At 41.9% G+C, this 20,154-nt stretch overlaps 1 protein-coding gene across 1 annotated transcript in view; it reads left to right on the top strand.

Moving 5' to 3' along the window:
* Positions 1–17,457, top strand: part of LOC111864759 (cytosolic carboxypeptidase 6-like) — a gene marked incomplete at its 3' end in the record, with an annotated part of 185,335 nt that extends 167,878 nt beyond the window's left edge. Inside the window, exon 4 of the mRNA XM_033751569.1 lies at positions 17,241–17,457. Within this exon, the coding sequence (XP_033607460.1) occupies positions 17,241–17,457 (217 nt within the window). The remainder of the gene's footprint in view (positions 1–17,240) is intronic.
* Positions 17,458–20,154: the final 2,697 nt, after the last annotated feature.

The following is a 20,154-nucleotide window of genomic DNA, read 5'->3' as shown; positions in this document are numbered from 1 at the left end:
GGTTTACCGCTCTCGACTTCATAGAACCCCACAGAAGGAAATCTAACGATTATAAGACGGGATAGAGGGGGACGAAGCCACCGTCCCACTTCATCTCATCCATCTTCTTCATAATCTTCGTTCAAAATATCCGTTACCGTTCTGCCGAAAACCGGAGGTACTCCGTCATGTCGTGTTGCAAGAGGCCCGTCCTATAAAGCGGTAATTCACTTTCCGGAAAATTCCTGTAATATGGAGCTGTTAAACTTCTCTTGACAACATGCGGCCCAGTCAGGTTACTGCCTAACATTCCACACCACACGTTAACAGAAAATCTGTGTTGAAAATTGTGTTCTGCTACCTCGTAAGGATGTCCACGTCATCAAGAGGGCGAATTCATTATGTTCCTAATACGTAAACTAAAAAAAATCCTTGGCATATTGTCCGCAAGCGAACTATATCGACCGAGCGACCGGCGCTTGTCGGCGAAGTTGGTGCCAACTTTTGCGGGTAGAGGATATCACGTGGTCAGCGCAACGAATCCCCATGGCTGTTAATCTTGGTTTTCTATACCGGAGCCGATATTTCCTTGAAATACCTCCTCAGTTATCCTCACGAGGCTGAGTGGACCCCGTTCCAGATCCACTACTTCTCAGAAAATCTGATAGAACTGGGAATCGAACCCGGAACTCTTGATATGTAGCCAGGAATTCTGACCACTAGATCACAGAGACGGTCGTGTTGCTAATATCATCCCAGGTAAATTCAGTCTAATTCATGAACAAAATGTCACACGTAATGTGTAATGGTGGTTGCCACTGTTCACAGATTGTGCCCTATTTGGCTTACCTCACGGAAAGAGGTGTACAGTTTGGAGTTGATATGGATAGAAACCATCACGGTACAACCCTCCATACACTTGTCTACCACGATAATAGGAATTTTTGCAGATGACACTGCCATCTTCGCTACCCACGGCAATCCAACCGCCTACCAATCCACTCAGGGGCGCCCCAAGGAAGCTTACTAAGCCCACTACCATACACTCTCTACATACATGATCTACCCACAACAACAAAAACGATAATAGGTACTTTGCAGATGACACTGCCATCTTCGCTACCCACGGCAATCCAACCACAGCTACCTCTCATCTACAGAATCATCTAATCCTCATAGAAGCATGGCTAAACAAATGGAAAATCAAGGTAAACGAACCAAAGTCCACACAAACAACTTTCACCCTCCAAAAAGGCACGTGCCCCCCACTGCAAATAAATCACATCAACATACAACCAAAATAACAAGTCAAATTCATAGGATTAACCTTTGACAAAAAACTAAACTGGAGACAACACATAATCAAGAAAAGAAAACAGATGGACCAGAAAACCAAAGAACTCAACTGGCTAATAGGAAGAAAATCCCACCTCTCAATCGAAAACAAGTTACTAATCTACAAAACAGTCATCAAGCCCATATGGACACACGGCATAGAACTCTGTGGCTGTTCCAGCAAATCCAACATCGCCATTATACAGCGTGCCCAGTCCAAAATACTCCGAACCATCACGAACGCACCACGGTATGTATCCAACCACACCCTACATACAGAGCTAAAAACTCCTTACGTAGCAGAAGTCATCCGAGAAAACAGCACCAAGTTCTTCAGCAAACTAGAAAATCACTCCAACCCACTTCTTCAACCACTACTGCAACCTCATGAAAATCGAAGACTCAAAAGAAGTTGGCCACGGGATCTAAGGAACTGAGGAAAACGTCACTGGATGTTTATTCCGCTCACGCCATGAAGAGTGTACAATAAACAGTTATCATATTGTACACCAATGAGCACATTGACTTGTAGATTGTACAGTCTGATTGTCAGTAAAGGGAAGAAAACAAACTTGTCTACTGCCGCACTGTAACACAAGGCGGCTGCACCAGCCTAGACAGCTTACAAGCAGAACTGGGTCAAGTTACAGCAGGTCTGGGTCGCTCGTCTAGCGCTTAATTCGAATCGACTTGCGGTATATCCGATATTTTTGCTCCAAATGAACGGTAGAACACTCTGAAGTTTGGCCAATACGTCCTGGAGCATATACAGGTTCTTCAGAACAAACCGTTGAAATAAGTTCGAGATATCTCATTCAACAGTGAAGTGACTGAGGGATTCTACTTACTACCGAACACACTATAGTATGTCTTATCAGTCTGTTACAGTTATCACTAATCATTTCTTGGTAGTGGCTTCAACCAACGAACCTTTCCCTTAACCTGGGATCCCGAACTATCCCCGTACCCCAGCTACCAGCTTCTAACAGCAACAGCTCACAAATGAACCCCAGCACTCCTCTAACTCACTAATGACCGACAACTCACTTTTCCTGCTCACAACATCTCGGCATGAACCGCACAGAAAACACCGATCCTCTGTTGCTGATCACGGGTCGCTGCCTAGTAACGGCAGTTGTTCACAGAACCATTACTTAGCAACGGTTGTTGTGTATTTGGTTATTTCGCAGTTGTTGCCTAGCAACGGATCTACAGTCCACAGCATTCTAAGATTTAATCAAATAATGATTGATGTCATCAGTGCAGTTAACTTCATTAGACCACATGGACCACAACACAGAACACAAAATTTGGCTTGGAGAAAGGAAAATGTATATATTGGCACTCTGTAACGCTTTGTGTCACTGTTAGAAGTGATAAAAAATTTGATTTTCTCAGTTTGCTACTTCATTAGAGAAAACAGTTTGAAAAGTAACATTAAATAGTCTTTGCACAAGTAGTTCCACTTTTCCCATGAATGATAAATAAGAATACGGGTTATTCTTTATAATTGAGCTACCCGCTCGCAAAGGCAGGCTGTGAGCCTGCCCCTTTAAAATCAAGAGGTTAGGCATCCCTGGTACAATGGATCGACCATTATCACAGACCTTCACAGAAACATACCACTCTTCTCTTGCATTCGGCTCTGAAAGAATGAAAATAATTTTAGAATTCTTCTCCACAGAGCCAATGTTCTGTGTCTCAGCTGCTTTGGGCACTTATCTGTACTTAGTAGAAATAGCTGATGACTGATATATTAAGTAATATCGAATGGTAAGAATATAGTAAATAATTAGTTGAAATATATGTGGTAGGAAGCAACCGTGATCTACGAGGTTCGCCCAGAAAAGAATGCAACATCCCCCCCCCCATTCGCAATTTATTTTATTGAAATTTCAAGTATGTCACATTTCTGCTGCCTGAACGTGGCATTATACCATCGCGGTATCACTTTGCGGGTCTGTTGCAACCAGCTCTTTAATTTTTCCACCACCAACGCAACTGCCGCCCCCAACACCACTACCACCACTACACCCCACCGCTAGCACCACCACCGCCAGGAGCATCACCACTACTACTATCGTCACGACCACCGCCTCCACTACCACCACTACCCCACCTCCAGCACCACAGCCACCACCAACATCACCCCCCTTCCGTCACCATATTCATAGTTAAGATCTGGTTGCGACAGGAACCTGCAGAGCGATAGTTGTAGTAGTGGTGATGTGGTGGGGGTGGTGCTAGCAGTGGTGGTACGCTGCAACATCTCGGTGGCGTATGGCCATAGATTCCGAAAGAGACTGTTAAAAACAGATTCAGATGGCCAGTGATTCAGGTAACAGTGTGACACATTTGAATTTTTAATAAAATAAATTTTGAATGAGAGTAAAATCGTTGCAATACTTTGTGGGCGACCCTTGTACTTCAAGATATTTTCCCAGCAGCTGTGCTGAGGAAACAAAACCACGGAAATGTCAAGTCAGTGAGCCCGGATGTGCGCTGTATTTGCATTAAATACAGGAATAGACTTAACAGGGAGGAAGTTGCGAGAATTGACGCAGTAGATTGCAGATAACTGGATACAGCTGAACGAGGCTAAGCACCAGTGGCGGTCTCTGGTGAAAGCCCTAATAAATGCCCTGTTTACGCAAGAGTCGGGAAATTCCTTGAATCGCTGAGTGGCTGTTTCCCAGGGACGATTGTTTTCTGTAGGGTTGGAAAGTCAGTTCGTACGAAGACCCACTGTTACATTCATGTTATTGTCTATGGGAGAAGCGACACCCCTGTCAGCCTTTCGATGCCAGAAAATCTATCACGACCCTTGCTCCGTAATGGCGTGGTGATAATGGCGAGTGGGGGAAGAAAAGGATGGATGCAAATTTCTGTCTGTGAGGGCCATAGCTATATAGGAATCGATTAACCGTTATCTGTGATAAAACTAATGACCCTCGTCTTACGAAGGAAACAAATGAGCCTAGCCTGAGTGAAAAAAAACAACACAGGGAGTAGAGTTAGAAAGCTTTGATGGGTTGCTGCGTGGCATGAGTCCCTTGAAATTGCATTTTGAATTAATTCTAGAGAGTTTGTACCTTTCAGGTCTGAAAATACTGTAAATATGTGTAATTAGTATTGTGACAAGTAAACGTTTTTAATCTTATTGCCAGTGCGGCTTTCTCCTGATGCTTCCAAATGCACTTCGCATTTTCTAATAATTGTTTGTTATAAAATTTTTGATTCTATGGGTACCTCGACTACAAAACTGGGCAATATCCTCGAACACTTACTTGTCAACTTGATAGGTCAGCATTAATTATGTAAAAAGAAAACTTAAACTTATTTATCGATGTGCGTTTTCGTGTTTCCATTTAGGGATATGCTTCATTTCGTTTAACAATGGCTCTACGGCGCTTAGTTCAGCCCCGTTCCAGACCCACTACTTCTCAGAAAATGTGATAGCGCCGGGAATCGAACCCGGACTTCTGGATCTGTAGCCAGGAAATCTGACTACTAGACCACAGAGGGGGTGTGACATATCTGCATATTGAAACAGAATTTGCTGTTCCCTTTATTTGTCTGTTGGTCTGTGTCCCGAATTGCGTTGTGTACCAACTTTGGTGTGAACCTGTCTTGGAACTGGGTTGTGCAGCCAAGTAGCATGGCATGGAGCCAGTAATTGTGGGCTAATGTGATAGTGTCAGCGCATCGCTTCTATGTCTGTTGCCACCAACTGATACTTGTTACTATTCCACAGGCTAGATATATTGCCCTCTGTTGTTTGTTATAACGGCCATGTACTGGCCAAAGACGCGGTCGAGGTTCGCAGAAGCATCTGAACAAAAACAAAATAATGTTTAGCAATGTTGCAATACAATATCAACATGGACTATAAGACGTTTGTGAGGAATAGTTGTTATGTATCGTGCCTTATGACTCCCGGGTGTCTGGAGTTTGCCCTTCGTCTAGCTTTCCGAACAGATTCCAAAGTCGGAAACTGGAGCGCTTTCCAAGAAGTGAGCCACCTGCTTTGTTGGAACGGATGTTACATGAAGTTGGATCTTCCCACGTTTTCACACGACGTATCTTTCGAAACGCTGTGCTCCATACACAACAGGAAGACAATAGACAGAATCCAGAGACCAGTGATTCTGGTAGGACGGTTTTATAATTTTATTGAGAGTATTCCTGTTCCATCGACGGAGGAATCCGGGAACTATTTTTTGGCTCCAGTACCGAGTGTCACGACTGGAATTCATAGTTTCTTCTCAGCTTCTTCAGGTATATTTTGGAATATTACATAAAAATTTTGGGGAACGCGGTAACGTAATTTGTTGAGGCACTATGCTACAAGTCGGAATGTCGCGGGTTCGAGTCCCCAGAAGGTCATTGGAATTTTTTCAGTTGACCTAATCCTTCCAGGCAAACTACGACCCTGGAGTCGAATCAGTCTCTAACAGAAATGAGTAACAGGAACCTTCCTGGGGGATAAAGGGCTGCCGGCGCGTATGGCTGACAACCTTACCGTTATCTGTGAGCCTATTGTCTAGCAGATGTGGGACCCTAACGTCTCACAACCCTATGGGTGTCCATGGCCTGTTACAGGATAGCTTCACCGTTACATTGAAATTTTCTATAACCTCGTTCTTTCCAAATGCAATTACATTATTAAAATATTCTTCAATTTCAGTCTTTAAAATTGATGTAGTTTATAAGGTGTCGTTTAGTAGAATGGAGCCAGGTACGCTATTTACACTTCAGAGGATTCAGAGGAATAAATCAACCTCTCGTATCTGTTTATCTATCTGTTTGTCTGTCTGTCTATGTCTGTCTATCTATATTTATTTATCTATCTGTCTATCTATACTTATCTGTTTGTTTATCTTATCTATTTATCTATCTATCTGTCTGTTTTTCTAGCTATCTCTCTCTGTCTGTCTGTCTACCTATATATCTATCTATCTACCTATGTATATAAGTATATATATATAGATGTATGTATCTATTCGTATGTCTCTCTGCCTGTCTCTATGATTACGTATATAGAACAGGGTAGGTTTGTGATGTGTGTAATATGAATGAGTGGAAGCAAATAACAATATGATATGAAGGTGGTAGCAGCAAACTACACCCATGTTTCAGCCGAAAATGTCACGTAGAGTGCCTATCCAGCAAAATCATGAGTCTGGAATATCTCTTGAGGGCTCAGTGGATCAGTGAAATAACCATTCCAATCCATCTGTGAAAACCGTAGCTAGACAACGGAAGTGTTGTATTACCCAGTTAAAATTTCAAGGGATGCTTCGCTGGACTCAAATATTCCTGTTCAGAAGAACGCTGTGGGTGTCGAGTTAAAGCGACAAGGTTGTGACTGGCAGTAGCGAATTCATTCAGATTTCCGCAGTGTACCTCGGTAAAACGGAAGTCCAACGGAATGTTTAAATTGCCTACTCCTTAGTGAAGGTGTCGCCTGTTGCTATGGTAACTGCGGCAGATCGATCATGAGGGAGTGAGACGACTGTCGAATTTTCAGACCCGTGTTCAGATCCAGTCCTGATTCATACGCGCTATTAACTTTCTTAGACGTATGTACCATGGTCTTCCTCAGTTCATTAAGATGTTCCTGGCTACAAATCAATAGTTCCGAGTTCGATTCCCAGCGATACCAGATTTTCTGAGAAGCGGTGGGTGTGGAACGGGGGCCACTCAGCCTCGTGAGGATATTTGAGGAGCTATTTCACGGAAATAGCGGCTCCGGTCTAGGAAACCGAGACTAACGGCCATAGGGATCCGTTGCGCTGACGACGTGGTACCCTCTATCCGCCAAAGTTAGCACTAACTTCGACGACAAGCGGCGGTCCCTCGGTCGGTATAGTTCGCTTGCGGACTAAAGCCACGGAGTTTTTTGTTAAGAAAATTCTGGATGTGTGTAGATAATCCATATAGGGGTCATTAAGTTCACGGTCTAATAATGTCCTCTTTAATCTACTGACACACCCTACTTAATCAGCCCTAAGTTATCGGCCTGTTCAGTTTTCGTCTTTAGGTATTAATATATTAATTAAAGATGCGACATATTTGCTTATAATTTTGAAATAATTATCTAGCAATAATACAGATATTTTTGTAGAATAAATTTATTAGCATTAAAATGAGTACTTTAATATTGTTAATAACAGTCTTTGGTATTAAGAAATGTATACGAGCCGTGCATTTTCCCACAGTCAATTACAGATACTTAATAATGTCACGTATTTCAGTGGCTAAGACGCGGCTTTCGATTGGTGAATCGGTTTATTGGATCTTCAGTAGTCATAACTACGATTAGTTCCTACACTCTCAAGATTAATGTAACGTCACACGCTAACTTTTCTAATTCCTCTTCTGGCCACACTGCTGTTCTCATGGAACTTCGGAACTCAAATCAAATCAGTTCCCATTCCCATTTTCTCTCATATCCTCTTGGTACGGACCACGCATAGAAAACACAGTTCTACTGTTGCGCAGCGCAAACCACACAGAGAACAAGTCACGTGATAGCTATCTCGCTAGCCCATTAGCGTGCTGACGGTTGCCTAGCAACGAATTCATCGAACCGTTGCCTGACAATGCGTTGAAATGTCACAATAATTTAATCAGTATTCTTATAGGTCTAAATTGCAATGATATCATACCGTGTTCCTGGTTTTTATAACGTTGAAATCTTTAGTTATGTTTCGATTATGTAGTATCCCAAAGACAGAAGACTTTAGCGTTTGAACCAGGGGTCTTGTGAATACAAATCAAGCACTACACTATGCAAGTGTATTTATTAAATAGAATTAATTATCTGGCATTCATCGTTAAATATATTACAACGTTGCTGTTGAAATAACCGTCTGTGAATCCATTGTTCTCTGTGTCAGGTTTTCATGACATAATGATTTTTACTTTCTTTGAAAAATCGATGAAAGTTGAATGATGGACACACACACAGATACACTAGTTAGACACACCATGAAATATTTCCAATGGTTCGCAATTAACTTTGCTTTCTACACAAAGTGTATTTGCTTTGGAATTGTCTCATTCACTCCAAATTTTGTCGAGCTACGTATGTTCCAAATTACATTTCTTTTTCAGTGGAGAAAGTTCCACAGCGATCTAATATTTATTTGATTGTAAAATTTTATTAGAGCTGGGATAACCCTCTCGGTGTAGCGTTGGGCAACGAACTGGAGAGTCGAGGTTCGATTCCCGGCAGGAGTAAGATTTTTCTCTTCCCCGTAGCGTCCAGAATGGCTCTGGGTCCCACCCAGCCTAATACCTAATGGGCACTGGGGGTAAACCGGCCGGGGCATGAAACTAACCGCTCACTACTATCTAGTGTCAACGCCAAGAATGCTGAAACTATAACTCCACTTCCCCATACGTCTTCATGGCGTGGTGCTTAATTAATTAAGCATAGGGGCAACTTTACCTTATAGATTGTATTGCTAAACGAAAACGGGGAAGCCCCATGGTCTAAACAACACATCAGATTACTTGATGTATATAAAATTAGCGTTTTCCTTCATTTCTTTTTCTTTAATACCTTCATGGTTATTTCTCCTAAATCCTTTCCTGTAATATTTCTTCCTGTTATCTCTTCAGCTATATCCTGCTTTCTTCTTGAAAATATCTGTTAGTTTTCATTATAAAATTCTAGAATAGAAGATTGTTCATTATACGGTAATTTATGAACTTCTGAAGTTGTAGCTGTAATTATTTTCTAAAAGAGTATCATAAATTCTGCGCAGGGAGAAATATACGAAGGAGAACTCGATTCCCCGGTTTTAGTCTGCAAACGAACTATACCGACCGAGCGACCGCCTCTTGTCTGCGAAGTAGTGCCAAATTTAGTGGATAGGGGATGTCGCGTTGTCAGTTCAACGGATCCCCACGGCCGTTAATTTCAGTTTTCTAGACTGGAGCCGCTATTTCCTTGAAATAGCTCCTCGGTTATCCTCACGAGGCTGAGTGGACACTTCAATCAATCCGCCGGGGAGATTAGTGAGACGAGTTGCGGTACCGGTCCAACGGTGAGATTGAAACCGATTAGCGTACGAATGCGAACTGAGCGCGTTAGAGCCAGACCGACCGGGTTGCTAACGCAGCACGCCTACTGTTGCGCAACCGTTGCGAAGAGCCGTGTTACATAAATCTGATGCTGGCAGCACAAAACGAATGGGTGGGCTCAAGTTCAGCATTGATCTCTAGGGCTCATTGATGGTCATACATTATGCATTTGCGAGAATTACACGCGATCAGTTTGGCATCAACCTGCAGGGTCTTGCTACATCAGTGAAACCCCTCGGACTGAGGTTGAAATGGAGGTAATATGAGTTGGAACTGAAATGGAAAAGTGACTGTTCTTATGTAGTTCAATGTGACTAGTAGAGAGACGTGAAATCGTAAGAGCCGAAGATATTCTTTTGAAAAAATATAGGAAAGAAACGCCAACCGCCTCTGTGGTCTAGTGGTCAGAGTTCATGGCTACAGAAATCCAGAAACACGGGTTCGATTCCCGGCGCTACCAGATTTTCTGAGAAGTAGTGGGTCTGAAACGGTGTCCACTCAGCCTTGTGAGGATAACTGAGGAGTTTTTTTCAAGGAAACAGCGGCTCCGGTCTAAAAAACCGCGATCCATTGCACTGACCACGTGACAACCTCTATCCGCTAAATTTGGCATTAACTTCGCCGACAAGCGGCGGTCGCTCGGTTAATATAGTTCGCTTGCGGACTAAAACCACGGAGTTTATGTCTGTGTATGATAATAAAGAAAAAATATACATTCGTTGTTCAGCCGAATCCAGCGTGAATTTCATGCACATCTAAGTTACGGCTAGGAATCGAATGACTGCGGTGTGTACAACTGTCTACTGGATTGCGCTTCGGTCAGTAGGAGATCCTTGATCGAAATGTGGGCTGATTTGTCGTCCAGACGCGATTACTTTTTTAATTATATTTCATTTAGCGGCTCTGTCACTAACTAAAAATAGCAAAGTTGTGCCTCTAATTAATTAGCTTGTCACCATTCCGTGACGACGTAGGGTGAGTGGAGGTATAGCTCCATCATTCTTGACCTCGGCACTGGATAGATGTAAGCGGTTAGCTTACCTTCCCGGCCGCATTACCCCTGGGAGAGATCCCCAAGTACCCATTGGATGGGTACCTGTCTGGACGCTGTGGATTAGAAAAGAATGTCTTACCCCTAGCGGGAGCCGAACCCAAGCTGTCCAGCCCGTAGTCCGTCGCTTTACATACTGGGCTATACCATTTCCATATCTTATGTGTCTAGTCAACTCTGTTCACACTTGAAAATGGAGCGTACGAAGGAACAGAAATTGAATGTGAATTTTTGTGTTAAACAGCACAAATCGCCAAGTTAAAAGTTAGAGATGTTAAGAACAGTTTATGGTGAATCCCCAGATGAAAGAAACAACGGATATCGAAGTCCAAGATCGAACAATATCGATCTGCTTCTTCGAGATCACTGGTACAATCAACTTGGAATATTTGCCCGAAGGGACTACTGTTAATGAGGCATTCTACGTGGAGGTGTTGAAAAGGCTAATTGATGCCGTGAGACGCAAGCGAGGGGAATTGTGGAGAGATCGTTTATTGATTCTTCAGGACAGCAACGCCAGAACATTCTTCGCGTCGAGTGTCGCTGTTTTTAGCAGGATAAGGCATCTCTGCTATGGATCATCCGCCATATTATCCTGACATGGCTCCAGTTGACTTCCTTCTGTTTCTAGAACTCAAGAGTTTCCGAAAGCAAAGTGTTTTCCATATGTTGAGGACATTACAACATCTGTGGAAAGAAAAAATTTGACATATTCCTGCCCAGGATTTTAATAACTGTTTTGGGAACATTGCAAAGAATTGGAAGGAGATTACTTTGGTAAATTTTACGTTTGCTAATACCTGCAGCNTACTTTAACATAAGGAACACCCTCCCGAAGTTTGGCACATTCCTCCTGGGACACCCTGTATATACTACCTCAGTCAATAAGTACGTAGATAGGCCGCAAAGCGTCGTACGGGAATTTTACTGCCAATATGTTTCAGCAATGTTTTCGGCAAGTATATTAACGTTGGCAGACTTGCGTAGCGGCCAACGGCAACTACTTTGAAGGCCGTTGTGAATCTGTGTAAGTGTATATGAATACCTTGTAATATGATGCGATAAAACCACATTCCACGAACTTAATGACTCTACCACGTATTTCGATAAATACGTTCATCTGCAGGTGGTTACATAATGTATAACTGTCGTTATTGTATTGTTTTTTAGTCAAATTGATAGATATACATAAAATATAGTAATGTGTACACATTTTGGTTTAACATTTTATATGTATTATATAAATATGTTAACAGTATTTTAAAAAGTGCAGAATTCGGAGTTAAATTAAAATTATAAGTAAATTCAATTAACTTTAACTTAACTAAGCCTGTGATAGAGTTATGAAATTTGACGGAATTATGTCTTTGATTATTTTCGTAATTTAATTTTATAAGACAGCAATTTATATGTTGTTTAATAATTTTAGAAGGAAATAAGTGAAAATTTGCTCCTGGACATTTGAAGACCTCTGTATTTTATTTGATGAAGTAAGCCAATTTTTCGCAAATTGATATTCATTTTAATGATGTAGATGTTTCAAATTAATTTAGAGTGATTCTGCTAGAAGTAAAATAAACAGTAAATTTTCCTAGATCTCGCACTATGGACTGGCTCCTCTCTCCCAGTATGAGTGAAAGATCTCACTGTATAAAGAGCTTGTCGACTGTAAAATGATCCTTGCAGTTTACGCAACAGTATGAAACATATTGCAGCGTGTGCAGCTGTTGCTATGCAACGATCGCGAGAAGGAACATGCGTTGCTTCGTATTGCCGGTAAACACATAAACAATGCCCGGGTTATTGCTAGGCAACTGCTCTCTAAATGGGTTCCCGCTGGAACGGAGTTGAATTCAACGGTCAATGTATTGTTGAACTATAATAATTTAAATAGTATTTTGTCTAACAGAAATTAGTACCTGGGATTAAATAAATAATTTTCCTGGGGAGTAAAGCGCGGCCTGCGCGTAAGACTGACAACCTTACCGCCATCTTTGAGCCGATTGTTTAGATAATGTGGGACCCGCAACGTCTCACAGCCCTATGGGCCTTCACAGCTTGGTACAGGGATAGCTTTACTTTTACTTTCTTACATGATTCGTGCCGAAATGTAATAAGCAGGGTCAGTCGAGTTTCGGGTTGAAAGTTGTCGGCAGTTCACTTGAGTAAAGTGACGTGAAGTATTCTTTTATTGCTAGTGGGGTGGGACTAAATCCCTTGTACTGCGCCCACTTCTGGCATAATGTACCAGCCGCAGATGATAGGTGAGGGTGATTGTGGAGCACTTGGTGGAATGAAGATTGGCAGGGGAAAGCGAAGTACTCGGAGAAAACCTGCCCCAGCGCCACTTTGTCCACCACAAATCCCACTTGACCAGACCCAGGATAGAACCCGGGCCGCCGCGGTGGGAAGCCAGCGACTAATCGCTTGAGCTATGGCGCTGCCCTAACGTCAAGTACCTGGTTCGTGAGTGACAGAGTTCAGTTGTCTGTTGAAATTCAGCCTGTGAAGAGGCTGATATGAAATGACCGCCAGCCTGGTACCTAGCGAGTCGAGTTGTCGGTTGAAAGTCAATTCTTCATGGGCGCGACAAGAGAACCTGAGTACGTGAAGATGAAGGATGTGCCTCAGCTGAAGCCGTTGCCAGAAAACGACTAGTGGAGACTGTAATAGACTGAAGACACTAGACTTTGTGTGTCAGTGGTCTGTAAAGTGTAGTAACGGGTTGTAAAGTTGGTCAATAAATGCACCACCCAAACCATACCCCGTCTGTAGTTACACACACCTTAAATCCGTGATTATATTATGCTGAAACATAATTGTTTCGTCAGGAAATGTGATGTAATTTATAGGCTTATGCAGTACAATTTATGCTTCACATCTTAAAATTCTAAGTTCCATTACACTTATCCTGAAGTTTTATAATTTTTTAATTCATCTGATTTCTACAGCTGTATTTTAATAAATACACATTTCATACCCAGAGTTTTTACTCATGTTGAAACTTCCGAGTTTGATTTGTACTGAAAGTTGAAAGGCTAATAGAATGACCAGGAGAATATTGCCTCTTAATTAGCGACAAGCTATTGAAACATTTCATAAAGCGATTTCTTAATAACGTATTGAGAAGCAGGCTACTGGAAACGAGAGATAAACTTCTTTCAAAGAACTTGTGACGTAAATCTTCTTTTGAATATACGAAGGAGAGTTATTAAATAGGTCACAAATTGATATAAAACGTAAAACATGTGATATTCGAACCTGGAATAAACATTTATAAACATTTTATTTCTCGACATATCCTCCACCAACATTGATACACTTGTCCCACCGCTTTACCACATCATAGAAGTCTTTTGACTGTTGTCTCAGCCACTTCCGCACCTCCGTTTTAACCTCTTCGTTCTTGAGAGACTTTCTCGACGAAATTATGGACCGCTTTATGCGACAAACATTTCCCACCGTAAACAGGACACATTTCTTTATGAATATCCTTTTCCATGAGTCATTTTTTTTCCACAAAAGCGCACAACAGACCGCTGTTCTTCGGTAGTACACTTTTCAAGAACGGTCGCCATTTCGGCCACGGAAACCAGACTCTGAACATGCGCATGCGCGTCTCCTACCTAAAAATGCCATGAAGCTGGACTGTGCTGCTACCTAGTGGTACACATAGGGAACCTATTACGTTTATTGCAACTGTTTTACTCCAATTTTTGACCTATTTAATGACTCTCCCACGTGTTTTAATATATGGACAGCGGCGTAAAATACTAATAGATATTTAATATAATTTCGAATTGGCCTAAAACCACTTCATTAAAGCCCCTTTAGCGAACTGGAAGGCTTTTTCCGGCCTTCTGTTCTTAAAAATGAATGTCAATATTGCAAACACTAGATACCCAATTTTGCTGAACTCTATACGAGTAACAGATATCTGGGTATCTTCTCATCTTGCTATTGTATTTTTGTAATTGGCATTATGAAACCCACCGCGGTGGCCACGGTTCGATCCCAGGTAAGAACACGTGGGGTTTGTAATGGACAAAATGACAACTGGAGCGCGTTTCCTCCAAATAATTGAATGTAAAGTTTACCAGACCACACGGCACAACATTCCAGAAGTTATTAATCTTTGTAGTCGCAGCCCTGATACCTCATGCCTCACTTATACTGCTTATACATAGTATTACTGTATTTAAGGAACCTGTTACATAATGTATCATTTATTTCATACGATATATTTTCCGTCTGCAAGGCAACTCATTACTGTCCCATTTCCTTCCTGAACGCGTTTCTGCCGTACATGGCGATCGTCAGTTGTCTGTAATTCGCTAAGTTGTTGCACTGTATGGTATATCCAACTTCTCATATCATATGTGAATGCGATATCTTTTAACTTAAATTAAATGGGCCTTATTAAAATCAATAAAACTAGATAAGATTTCATTATCTTGCCTGGGGGCGTCTTCCCTGCATCCAAACGGTATGGTCTGAGATCTACCTTGTTTGGATGTATTTGTGCAGAGGCATGGGTGTATGTGTGTTAAGGTGCCCATACACGTACGAGTCCGGCTCGGCGAGCCTGGATCGGGTGCCGGGCTCAGATTAATTTCATCACAGACGCATGAGCTGACTCCCAAATTTGCGACCCACACACGGACGACTTTGGTTTATTGGAACCCCAGCCGAGTCGGACTCACGAGCCAGACTCGTACGTGTATGGGCTGCTTTATTGTCTAGTTACTAAGTATGTTGGTGTAGTTACCATGTATGCCCCTTTGCCTGTAGGTTCTTCACCCTGCCTGTGTCGTGGTGTCAACGTCAGATATTTCCTCATTTCGGTGGGGAGGGCATGTAGCACGAACGGTGGAAAGAGGAATGCATAGAGGATATTGATGGGAAAGCCAAAAGGAAAGAGATCACAGGGAAGACCAAGGCGTTGGTGGGTGAACAATATTAAGATGGACGTTAGAGAGATAGGATGGGATGGTATGGATTGGATTGATCTGGCTTAGAATAGGAACTAGTGGAGGGCTCTTGTGAACACGGTGATGAACCTTCGGGTTCCATAAAATTCTGGGAAATTCTTGAGTAGCTGTAGAATTGGCGGCTTCTCCAGAAGGGCTCAGCTCAATGAGTAAGTAAGTAAGTAAGTAAGTATTTCCTAATAGCCTGTGAGTTCAGTTAGTGTTGGTGTGAAACCTCTGGCCCATGTTTCTGTTGCTGGTTTACTTTTGGCGAGAATGGTGATAAATACAAGAACTGAAGGCAATCGCCGCTGTTTTCCATCCTCTGAAGTAATTTCCACATCCCCTACTTCTGATAACTGAATGGCCACTTCAGTTCCAAATTTCTTCTTATTAACGATTTTTGGGCTAGTTTCCAATTCTGTTAGCTACCAATGAGCAAACTGTTTAGAAAAGTTGGTACTTCTCACTAGAATTCTCCCTACTGTGAACACTTAGGAATACTGCCAAAATATGCCAAGAATATGAATAAGGTGAGTCTGTGTGCTCCACAGAAGTCAGACTGTTATGATGGAGACTTAAACGGAATACTATACAGGATAATGAACTCCGCATTTTAAAACTGAACTTGCATTTAGTAACTAGAACTCTATTTATTATGAAGGAATAACTTTATTACTATTATAATAATTGCATTTTATTTAATGAAAATTAATTGAAATAATTAAAATATTTTGCATACATTTAATTAATTTTTAAATTATTTTTTTAGAAAACTACGTTCTCTCTGGCGTTATTTACGTTTTCATAATTCGAAACGTTGTCTTCTTCAAATCCGAAAATTTATCTCAAATATATCTCGGTTCTAAGAGATTTTTAAGAAACTTGCGGTTTATTATCTAGCTCTTATTAGTTTAATTCCATAGTTCGAAAAGTTGAAACGCAGTCCATTGATCATGAACTGAAATTCAAGTGTTTTGTGCATCACCGAATAGAGAAAACAAGTTTCTGTGACACTGCGAAACCTGACACCTGTGATTAATCATCCAGCAAAAACAAAGACAATATTGTAGCGGATTAGATAAACACGTTGCCAGGCAACGGCTCTGTAAACACGGTCCAACACGCAACACTAGAGGAAGCTGTTTTTTCCGTGTCCGCGGTGACCTCACAGAGCAGTGGATACAGACCGCGTGACGTGTTTTGTGTAGATCCGACCGACGCGCCAATGGACGGGCTGCATAGCGATCACGTGATATGTGTTTACTGTAGGTGCATGTTCGTTTCGCGGATATGTAATTAAGAGTGACTCAGTTAGTTCAAGGGCAGTTACGAGACAGCCGTAAGCTGGAGGAGTGAGTCCAGAAGAGTTTTTAGTTCCGAGGTTCCATAATGAGTGAACAAGAAATGGCAAGAAGACTTCATTGTGATTTGTAAGTGCTATTTTCTGTGTTGAGATCCGTTGCCAGGATACGACTAGTGCAGACTGGAAATTCTAGTGCGTGTGCAACGGTTTCCAGTATTTCTAAAATGTGATTATAGCAATGATACTAATTTTTAAATAGAATATATTAATGCATTGCTTAATACCTGGAGTTTTCAGATGTACTTTAGGGGTCTGGTAATTTGGAAATGATACAAAACACACAACTTCACTGAGTAGGTAGAACGCAGATATTGTTTAATGTTAAACAGGTGATACCTATAGCAACCCTTGTGCTTTAAAACCTTAATGAGATTCTTTTAATTAAGTTTATGTGAAAGCCATTTTACCACAAATGAGGTGTACATGAGATTCTTATCTTCTGCAGGCAGAGGATCCCCAATAAGTACGTCTATTACTACCGGTCCCCAGAACATCAGAACCACTATGTTCTGTCCTTCGCGTTCGGCTTCGACCGCGAGGAGGACGTCTACCAGTTCGCCTTCAGCTACCCCTACTCCTACTCGAGGTGTCAAGGGCACTTGGAGTTGCTTGAGCGGCGACAGTTGCCGCACTTTAGAAGGGAACTTCTGGCGAACACAGTGGTGAGTACAATTCATTTCTGTACCTTTAATTAGGTATACTAATATTCTCTTAGTTATAGTACTAACACATAGGAAATCCACAAAGAAAAGGTGTTACCTGAATGATACTGCTTTTATCTGTAGACGTCGTTTGAAGTGTAATTTAGATTTTGTGACGATTTGGATTATGATATTGCTGTGAAAATAATCTATTCGCATTGCACTGTGAATACAGAATATATTTCCGCCCCTTAAAAAATAAATTACGTGCAAAAAACAGTAAAACAAACTCCATGGTAAATTTAACTGGTTTCCCTCTCTCTAACCACATAAATCTTGTCACGGATTTTGTTCTTCTTAGATCCTTTCGATCAACAGGACAATCATATTAAAAGGCCCTTAGTATCAAAACAAAAACAAACTCCTTGGCCTGTAATCCGCAAGCGAACTACACCGACCTAGCTACCGCCGCTTCTAGGCGAAGTTAGTACCAACTTTAGCGGAGAGAGGGTGTCGCGTGGTCAGCGCAACGGATCCCCACGGCCGTTAATCTGTTTTCTAGACCGGAGCCGCTATTTCCTTGAAATAGCTCCTAAGTTATCCTCACGAGACTGAGTGGACCCCGTTTCAGACACACTACTTCTCAGAAAAATTCTGGTAGCGCGGGGAATCGAACCCGGACCTCTGGATCTGTAACCGGGAACTCTGAAAACTATATTGTGACATGTTGACCCCTACCTCCCCAACTGCACGTAGCGGAACGTAGCGCTCTCGTAATAGGCGAGTCATCACCCCGCAACTCTCCCCGTGGTGACGTCACGAGCGGAGCCGAAGTTAGCCGAGTCCCCGCAACCTTGAAGCTATGCAAAGCGAGTCAACAGCGATGACGTCACCAAGGGGTAACAGCGTCCTAGGCTATACGCCACGTCACACTAGCAACAGCGAACGGAATAAAAGCCGGCTGAGCAGCAAGCGAGTGTCAGTGTGTTTTCAACAGTGCTCAAGGTAGCAGCCTGCGAGTGTGCGATAACTAAGAAGTCAGCGAGCGGAAGACGTACGAGTATTGTGTGCTTTCCAGACATAGTGAGTGCTGTAGTACAGTTATACTTGGAGTGTGTAATTCAGGGAGATTTGTATAGCTCCCGCGTTATTAGTACGTGAAGATTTTGTTGTAGGGTTTTTAAACTGTGGAAACCCGTAACATTGTGATAAGTAATTGTAGCCGTTATATGTAGATTGTTAAAAAAACCAATTAACCAACTCTACGGCGTCTTCAGTAACTAAACACACGTTACACTGGTGTCAGAAGTGGGATTTGAACTTACACACGTGACCGACGAGATTCGATCTCAAGACAGGTGATAATTTGGTGTCAGAATTTTTACGAACTTAAACACGCCTGACAAATAATTGAATTATTGTGCATCGAGTATTTTACTGCTACAAAATGTAGAAATAAATAATGCGTGATAGTTTTATTGAAATTCCAACCCATATTACGAGTTAAGTATTATCCATGTAACGTTCAAATTTCATTATACAGAGCCTAGTAGAAACCATGAAATTTGTTCGAACAGAGTTGCTATTCAAATTCAGTTATTAGTATAAGAGCATCAAAGGCAGGAAGATGTGACAGGATTTTGTTCTTCTCAGAATTTTAAATAAACTCCATCTTGTAGAATTTCAGATTCCTGGAAATACATTTTAAATATCATTAAGAAATTTCCCTTCGTGTAGCTGAATTTAAATGTTTACGCTGCCTTATTTATGGCCGCAAAAGTGATGTGGAACTAGAACTTAATTCACACAACAAAGTAAGTGACATCATTAAGAGTAACTTCTTCGAACAAATGTCACAACCAAATGTGACATTTTTATGTAAATACACGCTTTATTTGTTACCATGTAGATGCTCAAAATTCAGCAATCGCCACATTAGCGTTGCTACTGTTGAATTTCCTTTTACATTTCTTCATATATTTTGGCATTTCCTATATTATAACCGCTCACCTCTTTGGGCCCTTTACGTTGTGCGCCACTCTGTTGCCGTCCTCCTTGATCCTACGTTGTGCTCCACTTATCACCGTCCTCCCTCTTCTCGTGGATGTCGAGAAGTTAGGTGGGAAGGGAGGAGAATTGTGATTGCCTGAGCTGGTACGCGAGAGCAGGTAAAGATGGGAGTATCTGGGTTCTGTTTAGTAATTTGTAGAGCTGAGTTCCTATCCCGGGTCTTATACGGGTTTAGCTCGGGCAGGGCAGGGAGAACCTTTCACTTCAATCACACTCCTCTTTAGACCGTTGCACTTAGTAGTCCTTTAATCCCTTCCAGCTTTCTGAATACAAGGTGTGGCAATAAAGAAACCGGATTCATGCTCTAACCCTTTATTAAAAAAAATCAGACAGTCGAAATATTATCCCCTTCAATGTAGTCCCCTCCCCGATCCCTACACCGCTCCATGCGAATTTTCCACTGTTGGAAGCAGTGCTGCAGGTCATCTTGTGTTATGCTCTTCAAGAGTTGCGTCGCTTTTGCTTTCACTGCATCCACGGACTCGAACCTGGTCCCTTTCAGCGCAGACTTGATTTTTGGGAAGAGAAAAAAGTCGCACGGTGCTAGGTCCGGAGAATACGGTGGATGTTCCATCACTGGAATGTTGTTTTTTGCCAAATACCTCTTCACAGATAGCGCGTTGTGTGCTGGCGCGTTGTCGTGATGAA

This window comes from Cryptotermes secundus, unplaced genomic scaffold (genome assembly GCF_002891405.2).
Source record: "Cryptotermes secundus unplaced genomic scaffold, Csec_1.0 scaffold980, whole genome shotgun sequence".
Classification (NCBI taxonomy): domain Eukaryota; kingdom Metazoa; phylum Arthropoda; class Insecta; order Blattodea; family Kalotermitidae; genus Cryptotermes; species Cryptotermes secundus.
Note: the sequence above shows the minus strand (reverse complement) of the source record. Positions and strands in the feature narration are given on the sequence as shown.